The following is a 10,383-nucleotide window of genomic DNA, read 5'->3' as shown; positions in this document are numbered from 1 at the left end:
GAAATTCGTAATTCATAAAGGGGAAAGCTAATTTTAGCATGTAGCATAGCTAATTATTATCCTGCAGGGCAACATTAGATAAAAATAGAAAAGTCGATAACATTTTTAATTGAGAAATGTATTCTATGCTCAAACTTTGGTTTTTATTTTTATTATACAGATCCACCTATCCATTTGCAACATTCGGAACGGAGAGGAGATTCTCCCGGTAAACGATATTTATTGCTGTTGTAACATAGTTAATGTTGTAGTAGAGAATTCCACTTGTCATTACTCCCAAGTTTGGGCTAATGTGTAATGGGCGAAACAGCGCCCCCTTCTGGTGGTTGGTATCGTTAAATGTAGTGGACACAGACAGCTCGTTGCCAGTTCATGAGAAATGGGCGCGAGGTAGGTTCACTGACTTAACGCTCTAGTGAAATGTTATGTTAGCTTGATGCTAACAAAATGCTATTCTTTGTAAGGTGCTGTACCCGCGGTGATTATCCTGATCCCTGATCAGTTCTTATCCTGTTCCACACAGAGAGATAAACAGCATTTCATCTCATCCTGTCTCCTGGCTCATTATTAACACAACACAGACCCGACTGAAGTACCCGATCACAATTAGCGAGGTTACAGAACCATATAGCACAAACTGCTATGGTTCAGCATAACGGGATGGAAAACTACACTTGAAAAATATGATTTTTTTTTTTACATACTTACCAGTTTTCTAGGGTTTTCTTTTATTTTTAAAGGTCAGTCTTTTTTAAATATGTTTTGTACACCAATGTTAAATTTCTGGAAAGTCTATTTTTATAAACTAATATCCAGATGTGAGTAGCACTACTTCATTATATTTTTAGTAAGTATCCAATAAACGACACAAGTAACAAAGTATTTGGTGAAATGGCTATTATTAAGTACTGTTTTACTGATCATAATGTGCAATGTAATATTACCCATTTATTTCAGCAGGCATGAATAAAAATGAAGTTATGTGCACCGTTAGGTACTTTAAAACCAAAAATGAAAAATATTAATACAAGACAACAAATTAAGGTTAGAAAAAACCAAACTGAGACAACATTTATCTGTGTATTCTGTTTTATTTTTTTATGGATTAAAATGTGTTCTTCATTCAGTTAAGTTACTTGCATTAGGTTGCATATCAACAAAATTTACTTGCTAGAAGAGATATGTTATGATATCGCAGGACATCAGTGGGGAGGTGAGTTTAAATATATTTTAATGTTTTTTTATGTTGTGAAAATATGATTTCTACAATTCTTCAGAGATCCTGAACTCCTGTCTGAAAACTGTTGAAAGAATGTGCAGCGACACGGTAGGGAGATTTTCTTCCTTGATTCTATCAGTGGCTTCACAGATGAAAACCTCATCAAAACATTGAGGTTTTAGGAATAAGTTTGAAAGTGGCATGTGTTCAGTATGTCGTTCCACGGAGGCAAAGGTTCAGCATTCATCTTCATATTTATGTAACAGTAAATATCCAAATTGAATTTGTGAATAATATTTTAATGGCTGAAATCCGACACAAACATTTTCTAAGCAGTCTTGTTTCTTTTTAAACAGGACATGAATTAAAGCTGGACCATCAAGAGACCTTTCTGTCTCACAACTGTCTTGCATTCTCATACATGTTTATCAATTTTATGTTGTGAAATATGCCCTTTATAAGTTTTAACTTAAAAACTGTATCATCAGAGAAGTCTGTCTTCAGACGCCATCTGGACCGTGGACAGAATTTGTTGGCAATGATGTTAAGGTGAGATGTTCTGATGGGACACTTGTGGTTCTTTAGAGCTACAAGATGCTTATTTCCAATCATTCCTGCTTAAAATGTCTATAATCAATATTGTGGGTAAGGCTGTTTTCCTTTACCAAGGCCTGTTACAATAAATTTTACTGAGTGATTAATTGTCTCAAAAACTATTGTGATAAACAACAATATTGTTTAAAGACCTTTTTACACTGATTTAATGGAAATGATATAATAATTCATGTGATTTCCAACCAAAGATAGATACACTTTATTTTCAAAAGAACATTTAACACTGGAACTGATAAAATAAACAAAACAACCAAAAATAAAATGGATTCTCAGTCTCCATTAACAAAAATGTACTTGAATAAAAACACCAAAGTGTAAATAAATACTGGATTCAACCAAAAGAGTTCAGATTATGAAGTCTGTAAACCATATTGTCCTTCAGTAATCATTAGATTTAAATAGAGAAGATGGAACATCGACTACCTGATGCAATAGTTCACACTACACGTTAGTTCACTCCTACATTTTCCCCTTAAGACAATCTGAGAACGTTGATGTTCTCAGATTGTCTCTTGTGGTTTCATAACCGATCATCCTGTAGTGTGTGGTGTGTTACGGTAGATCGTTGTGGCGCTCCGATCTAAATCAGGGGTTTTCCCCACTGGGAGCTTAACGCAGCCTGTTGAATGTGACAGGCAGCCAATCAGAAAGCCGGATTCTCCTCCTGCTTTCTGAGGGGAAATTACAGAGGGGAATCCCAAACAGCTGACACGGAGCAACCCGAAGTCCAGCGGACATTGGAGATGATATGTGGAAACAACATTAATGTTTAGAAAACATTTGGTGTAAAGAATATAGAAATGCGATGATGATGATGATGAAGGTGATGAGGATGATGATGAAGGTGATGATGATGATGATGAAGGTGATGAGGATGATGATGATGATGATGATGATGATGAAGGTGATGGTGATGATGATGACGTCAGCAGCTCCAGCCAGGTGATTCCTGGAACCAGCAGGTTTTCCAATGAGCTCATAAAAAAACACACCAGCAGCAGAAACCAGGAAAATATAAATAATTCATAAACAAAAATAAAACTAAAATATTTGGTCATGTCAAAATGTGAAACAAGATAACAGTTTATAATGTCTAAAGTTTTAATGTTTTTTTTTTCAGTAAAAATCTCATCATTTTGTTATAAAAAAAAAAATACAATTCAGAACAAATGACCAGAATATTTACTGATGGCTTATAGTTTGAATTTCCATGTTTCTACATGAAATGCTTTTTCAGTGAAAAATTTACAGTCATTTCATCACTTACCCAAATTAATAAATAAATTCACCATAAATGTTCCAGTTCAGTTTATTCGCTGTGATGCTTCAGGACCGAAAAAAACCTCAATCCAGAAAAACTTCATGTCGTTTGATTCTCAAATAAAATACAGTTAAATAGTTCAATAAGCAGGAAGAATCAGCCAACAGCGACACCTACTGGTTCAAAAATATAACAAGCCTCAACACAATTTTCGTCTGAAATAATTTTATTTACACAAATATTCATCAGAAGAAGATAAAAATATTTTCTCCAGGTGTCTGAACGAAACACCGGCTTGTTCTTCTCTGCAGCAAAGGAGGTAGAAATGAGTTTTGTATAAAATAATAATAATAATAATATAAATGCACAAAACTCTACAGACAGTCTTATGAACAATATTTACTCTGGTCCTCTGAGCGTCAGTGCTTCTCTGGTCCGGACGTTTCAAACATTTTACATGAAACAAAGTTTTTTGATGTGTGTTTTTGCTGGTTGCTCTCTGAAATGCAGCATCTACATTTCCTGAAGCTGGTTTCTCCTCTGAGGATGTTCTGGTTCTGGCAGAGTTCCCGACCCGACTGGACCCTCACCAGGGCCCGGCGCTGGGCTCGGCCGGCGCCGCCCCGGAGGCCGGCCACGTCTCTGTGTTTGTGGGTGAGACGTTCAGGCTGCTCAGGACTTCCTGCGCCGTCTTTCCCAGCATGCCCTGCATGTCGCAGACGAAGCGGTAGACGTAGCGCTTGCCCGCCGTCTTGTGGATGATGTTCTTGTGGTAGTAGTAGCGCAGGCCGCGGCTCAGCTTCTCGTAGTTCATCTTTGGCTTGTTCTTGCACTGACCCCAGCGCTTGGCCACCTGCAGGAACCAGAAACCACAGAATTAGGTTTGAGTTATGAATCTGAAATAATACTGGGCCTTAACAGGGTCAGTGTGTTGAGAAAATCATGGATTTCAAACCCAAAGATCTGTTCTGATGATGCAGTTTAATAATTCAGTGAATATTTGAACTTCATTTAACGTCTCAATGGGAATATTAATGTAGAAAATGAACCAATCAACATCAACATCAAATGGTTCCTGCTGAGATTTTTGTTGTTCTGAGCAGAAAATGTTGATTTGAACTGGGATGAATTTGTTAGTCTGGATGTAGAGACACAGCAGCTCAGACCAGGTCAAAGGTCAGGACAGATGTTAGCTCTGAATCACATTAAATATCATTAAATATCTGTAACTGTTTAAACATAGAGCTAAGAAGAGTGAAAGTTTTGGTAGTTTGAAATGTTTTCCTCCAAACTGCAGACATTCCTCAGAAGTTCGTTTTGCTGTTCGGTATTTTCAGAGTTTCAGCTCCTTCTCTCGTAAAGATGATGAGTTTTTTCAACCTGATGTTTGCAGAGTGGAAGAGAATCATGGATTTAAAATGTCGGCGCGTCGGTTGATGACGTCCGTCAGCTGATGATGCTCAGAGGTTTACTGTCAGCTAGCAGACACTAAACCTTCAGCTCTTCATTTTAGTTCATTTAAAGAGACGATGTGTGTTGATTAATGAAGTATTATGTAAATGTGGCAGCTTTAGATAAGATTAGATCATTTTAATCGTTTCATTTTGATCAGATCTCATATTTTACCAGTTTTTAACGGATCCAAGTGGAGATCAGAACTCTGACTGAAAACATGAAAATATAAATGACTCTTTTCATGATTAATTATCTCATAAATCATAATAAATCTCTTATGAGAAACAGATGGAAAAGCAGAAGTTAAGTCTGGTTTTGAGGAATGTTTCAGGTAAATTTTAGATTTATTTAATGTTTTAACTAATTATTCAACAATTTTACACAGGTTTTTTTTGTGTGTGTTATTTTTATTTCTTTTCTCTTTTCAGTTTTTGAAATCCTTTCATCTGAAACCTGATGTGACGTTTTTCACCAGGCTGTTTATCTATCAATATTTAATCAATAAGTTGTATTTTACCAGTCAAAAACAAATAACTAACAATAATTATTAATGAACAACACATTTAAAAATAAAACCCTCATTTATCTGTGATGTTTTTGTAAGAGATGTTGTTTTTATTTGGGGTTTTTTTTTGTTCTTTCGGTTATTTAAATTCTTTTTCTGAATAATTTTTATGACTCTTTGCTTTTCTACTGAAACATTAGTTGATGACATTTTAATCAAAATCAACTTTTCATCTATTTTATTGGTTTGTTGCGACTTTTCTTCAGATATCTGTTTTCAAAATTAAGAAACGGGTCAGAGAAGAACCTCGTCTCTGGTTCCAGAACCAGAACCAGAACCTGGACTGTTCCTCACCTCGGTGGGATCAGACATCTTAAACTCCCATCCGTCTCCGGTCCAGGAGATGAAGGTTCTGCAGGCGGAGTCCAGGAGAAGCTCCAGTAGAAACTGCCACAGCTGGATGGGACCAGAACCTGGAGAACCCGGAAGGAACGTTAATGCTTCATCTCTTCACCTGAAATCCTTCCGGTTCTGATTCTTCAGACCTGGATACGCTGACATTCCCGCTGCCTGCCCCTCCCTCTCTGGCCTCTGCAGGTGTGTGTTCTTGCGTTTGGCCACACGGGGGCAGTAGTGCTCTGCAGGCTGAGTGCTGGGGTTCGAGGAGCAGGATGAAGGAGGAGGAGGAGGAGGAGGAGGAGGAGGAGGAGGGTGAAGCGGGGTGGAGGTGAAGCTGGGAGGTGAATATTCAGGCCAGAAGGAGGAAACCTGTCTGTGTCCGTCTGAGTCGTAGAAACTCTGATCGCTTTTATCTGGAGAAACACGGAAAGACCCGGAGTTAAACGGGAATACCGGGAATGTGGGAGGGCTGGGATGAAAGGCAGCCAGTCGGAACAGTTACACTGTAAAAACACAGAAGTACTTTGTTTATTTATCCTGTCAGATCATTTTACAGTCATATTGTCACCAAGTTATTCATACATTTAGAAATGTCAGAGTTCCAGATTAAATATCACAATGTGAACATTCAGCTTTCAAATTAAATATTCAGTTTGAAACTAAATCTAAACCATGAAATATTTAGTTTGGACTTTTATAAATGCATAAATATCATGATGACAATCTGACTGTAAAATGACCTGACAGGATGAATAAATGTTTTTTTACAGTGTAACGGCCCCCAGACCCGCTGCTGGGCTGAAGGTCTCACTCTGGAACGGGTTGGATCCTTTCCGGGTCAGAAACGGGCTGTGGCTGCCGTCCAGGCCCGGGCTGAACGGTCCGGCCTGAGGCAGGTTCTGGTAGGTCTGCAGGGCCTCCTGGTACCCAGCTTGGTTCTGGTCCAGAGTCAAACCATCTGGGGATGAAGGAGACGGTCAGACATCCAAACAAACCTCAGAGGCAGCCAGTCAGCGCTCTGCGGTCCGGCCTCACCGTCCGGGTACAACCAGGTGAAGTCCTGGTGTGAGTCCAGGTTCAAGAGTCCGGTATCGGCGGTACCTGCTGAGGAAGACGGTCCCATCAGAACATTCAGACCCGGAGCAGAGCGGCGCGTTAGAGGGAAGCGTCTGGAGGTTTTACCTTTGCTGTGGTGGTAAAGGTTTGGAGCTTTAGACGGTTCTGGGTAGTACTGCTGCGGCCCGAAGGCTTTACTGTCCAACAGGAGGGACGGGTCTTCACCTGGACAGTCTGGAGGTCACACACACACACACACACACACACACACACACACACGCACGCACACACACACACACACACACACACACAGAGTTAGATGGTTCCTCCCGGCCTCAGTCCAGGTCCGGACCAGGACTGATCCGTTGACTCCCATCCAGGATCAAATGTCAAAATGTTGACCGTAAAAGAAAGAAAAAGCAGCAAACTTTAATAAAACCTTTTCATGTTCCGCCTGCAGGTCGGAGCCGATCGCAGGCTGATTGATTTAACATTTCAGGAAAATATGAGAATTTAGTTTCAGATTTAATAAATGAAATGAAGCTGCAAACATTTCATCAGGAGCTGAAAGAACCAGCATCAATCAAACTCCTGGTTCTGATCCGGCCTCCACTCCAGACCAGAACCATCTTCATGTTTAGATTCTCTCTGCAGAGTTTTATTTCTAACTTTAAACGGTTCCTATAACTGTGAAAGCAGCAGCGTGTTGAGCCGTTTCCCTCATCAGGAGGAGGAAACGGTGATGCTCTGAGTGTTGATGACATGAATGGATGGAGACGCTGCAGGGAGGAAGCTGGGAGGGAGGGGAGGAAACGCCAGCGGAGGGAGTGACAGAGCACTGATGGAGGGATGGGAGGAGGAGGAAGAGGAGGCAGGACTCTAAATCTGTTGGAAGAGGAAATCTGGAGGAAAGGATTAGGGACGACAGACGGAGCCAGTCTTCAGCCTGACCACCCGGCCCGGTCCGGCCCGGTCCGGGTCAGGGTCTGGCTGAGGCCCTCTGACAGACGTGATGACACAGTCTGCGGCACTTCCTGCGTCCTTCAGCTGCTCAGCTCAGAGGAAACACCTCAGATAAACACGCAGAGCCTTCCTCCTCCTCCTCCTCCTTTGGGTCAGAGAGGAACCAGCAGAACCTGAACTCACCATAAGAAGCAAAGTCGAAGCCTGCAGGCACTTCCTGCGTGCTGAAGTCCTCGGTGTAGAATCCAGTGTGACAAACCTCCATCTCCTCTTCCTGCAGGCACAAACCAGCTTCAGCCACGAATGATTCGACCTGAATCTGAAAATGTTCCGTTTGGACTCAGGAACCAGGATCTGACTGGAATGAAGAGCAGAACGAACCTTTAGTTTGAAGTTGTTCCCCTCTGTGGCTCCAGGTTCCCAAACGTTCCCACAAGCGGCTCCCAGCGGCGGTGGAAGCGCAGCGCTCAGCCTGGTGGTCGGTGGGCTCCGGGCCGCTTATAAAGGCGCAGCGGCGCGGGGCGGGGCGCGGGTCTGCGGCGCGTCGTGACCTGCGGATCCGAGGTCTGATTACGTCAGAGCCCCCCCCCCCACACACACACACACACACAGAGCCTCCCCACATGAAGCAGCGACCAACATTCATTCATAAAAGATCCGCAAACAAACCGCAGATGAACTATTTATGATTCAGTGTCTCATTATTTATTGGAAGAAGAAGCGCGGGAAATGCAAAATATTAAATCATTACAGCTTTTTATAATTCAGTCTCAACATTTAGAAATATTAAAGTTTAGAATAAAACTGTCATAAAGAGTGGAGGCTGAGGCAAAATAGGAGCAGCAACAGCGAGTGGAGCAGAAACTCATAATCCATAAACTCATTATTTGTTGCTCATTTTTCAGATAGGTGACGTGGCTCACGCCCAGGGCGCCAAGATTTGGAGAAAAAAAGCGAGTTTTCTGTTACTGGTTTCCATTTTTCTGTTCAGCTTCATTCATCATGAATGTGATTAATAAACATGGCCGAAGTCAGTGTCTGATTTACAGCTTAAAGAGACATTTCAAACTTTTAAGATTATATTTGATCATCTCTAATCTGAAGATGTAAAATAATTCAACTCCAGGCTTTTAAAAAAACAACAAGAAAATAAAAGAAAATACTGTTTAATAACGAAACAGAAAAGCTGGAAAGATATAATGAAAAAATTAATATGTAACATCTACATTAGACACCAAACAGTGGAGATGATCCCAGGAGATCCCAGGAGATCCCAGGAGATCCCAGGAGATCCCAGGAGGAGATCAATGAAGGTTTCCTGTGGTGTTCCACACGGCTCTGTGTCTGGGCTTAAACACTTTATACTCTACGTAAAATAATCCACATACTGTACGTTAATTTACATAAAATAAGAGAGTAAAACTTTATTTGCGGATGAAGAATCGCTGCTCGTAAAGTTTGGAAGAGTTTCATGGAAAGGAACTGATGAGAAGATTTGGTTCAAGTTCAAAGCTGTGATGGTTTACAGGTTTGTGGAGAAATGTTCAGGAATTTATTTATCCTAATCTGGAGGATTCTTTATCAATCCCAAATCTGATTATAAAGTATTAAATATTTCTTTATGGTTCAGAAAGCATCTGAAAAACCTCAGACTGATAATAACAGATAAGTTTTTTTTTGTGCCTCTGAAATCAATGAGATTCTTTTTTAACCTTTATTTTTTTTCAGGTTAAAACATTTAGACTAAAATATTTTTTCTAAGGAGTCCCAACGTGATTATGTCTGATTTATTTTTTATTATTTTCCAAAAATCTCCAACTCATCCTAAAACAAATATTGACAAGGCAGCAAATCTCCATTAAATTAAAGTCTAAAATCAGAACCAAGTTCTGACTTAAATTACTTCAATTGGCAACAAATAATTGAATTAAATGTTTCTGAGTTAAATAACAGGTTTGTTTGATTTAACGCAAAACAAAAAGAAATCAATTCTTAGACAGTAGACCTTTAAATGCATGCTGAGGTTCAATGTTCACTTTAAATCTGCTTTAATTTTATTTTACTGCATTTTTAAAAAGCCTGGAGGAAAATAATTCTGCTTTGTGTCTTTTTTCCAGATATCATGTGAAGTCTGACCTGCTACAACGTCTGCTCTACAGGTATTAAGTGTCATTCAGTGTGTGTGTGTGTGTGTGTGTGTGTGTGTGTGTGTGTGTGTGTGTGTGTGTGTGTGTGTGTGTGCGTGTGTGTGTGTGTGTGTGTGTGTGTGTGTGTGTGTGAATGTCTTTAACACATTTCAGCTGCGCCTGTTTGAAATCTGAGCGTTTTTTAATGAGGTGGAGGCCAAGAGCAGAAAAAATCCCTGGATCTTTTAAAACCATTTGACAAAACAATGGCCCGTAAAACACGCGCGCGCACACACACACACACACACACACACGCATACTGACAGAAGGAGTTGCTGTAGAAAGTCAGAAATCTCGGCGTGAGTGGCTGCAGGAGATAAGGCTGACCCCGGAGACCTGAGTAAACAAACAGTCTCACGTTCTGCGGCGCGCGCTCACGCACATGCGCACACACAGCCACAGAGACACGCGCACGCGCAGGGACAGGCTGCATCTGGAGAAGTGCGGCGGCGCAGTCGTGCACAGAAAGGAGTCGTGACGAGGAAAAAGAGACATGAGGGGAGAAGATCTACAACAAGAGATTAAGAAATAAGTCTGAGCGGAATCTGCGAGACAGGAGAGGACAGGAGGACAGGAGGACAAGAGGACAGGAGGACAAGAGGACAAGAGGACAAGAGGACAGGAGGACAAGAGGACAGGAGGACAAGAGGACAAGAGGATTCGGTCCAAATCATCTGATCTTTTTTAATCATGAAAATTTCAAGCAGCTCCAAAGCTGCTGATG

General features: G+C 40.9%; 1 protein-coding gene across 3 annotated transcripts; it reads right to left on the bottom strand.

The window, feature by feature from the left end:
- Positions 1-3,125: 3,125 nt before the first annotated feature.
- Positions 3,126-9,984, bottom strand: LOC122831250 (ETS1-related protein). 3 transcript variants are annotated; one of them, XM_044117316.1, is made up of 9 exons: positions 9,924-9,984; positions 7,855-8,024; positions 7,657-7,747; positions 6,637-6,744; positions 6,490-6,558; positions 6,266-6,412; positions 5,601-5,867; positions 5,410-5,528; positions 3,126-3,948 (listed from the first exon to the last, which is right to left on the bottom strand). In XM_044117316.1, exons 3-9 carry the CDS (start codon positions 7,736-7,738, stop codon positions 3,682-3,684), a joined length of 1,059 nt encoding a protein of 352 aa, XP_043973251.1. In that variant the 5' UTR covers positions 7,739-7,747; positions 7,855-8,024; positions 9,924-9,984; the 3' UTR covers positions 3,126-3,681. The 3 variants fall into 3 exon arrangements, with proteins under 3 accessions (XP_043973251.1, XP_043973254.1, XP_043973252.1); XM_044117319.1 differs by lacking the exon at positions 9,924-9,984 and having other exon boundaries at positions 6,490-6,555; positions 7,855-7,996; XM_044117317.1 differs by lacking the exons at positions 7,855-8,024; positions 9,924-9,984 and having other exon boundaries at positions 7,657-7,839.
- Positions 9,985-10,383: the final 399 nt, after the last annotated feature.

This window comes from Gambusia affinis, linkage group LG05 (genome assembly GCF_019740435.1).
Source record: "Gambusia affinis linkage group LG05, SWU_Gaff_1.0, whole genome shotgun sequence".
Taxonomy (NCBI): domain Eukaryota; kingdom Metazoa; phylum Chordata; class Actinopteri; order Cyprinodontiformes; family Poeciliidae; genus Gambusia; species Gambusia affinis.
The sequence above is the reverse complement of the archived record's forward strand: the minus strand, read 5'-3'. Positions and strand labels throughout refer to the sequence as shown.

Coding starts and splice junctions, on each gene's coding strand:
- LOC122831250 (XM_044117316.1), bottom strand. CDS start 7,738: ATGGAGGTTTGTCACACTGGATTCTACACCGAGGACTTCAGCACGCAG. Junction 6,745..7,656: donor CTTCGACTTTGCTTCTTATG/GTGAGTTCAGGT, acceptor TGTGACCTCCAG/ACTGTCCAGGTGAAGACCCG. Junction 6,413..6,489: donor CACCTGGTTGTACCCGGACG/GTGAGGCCGGAC, acceptor CTTCATCCCCAG/ATGGTTTGACTCTGGACCAG.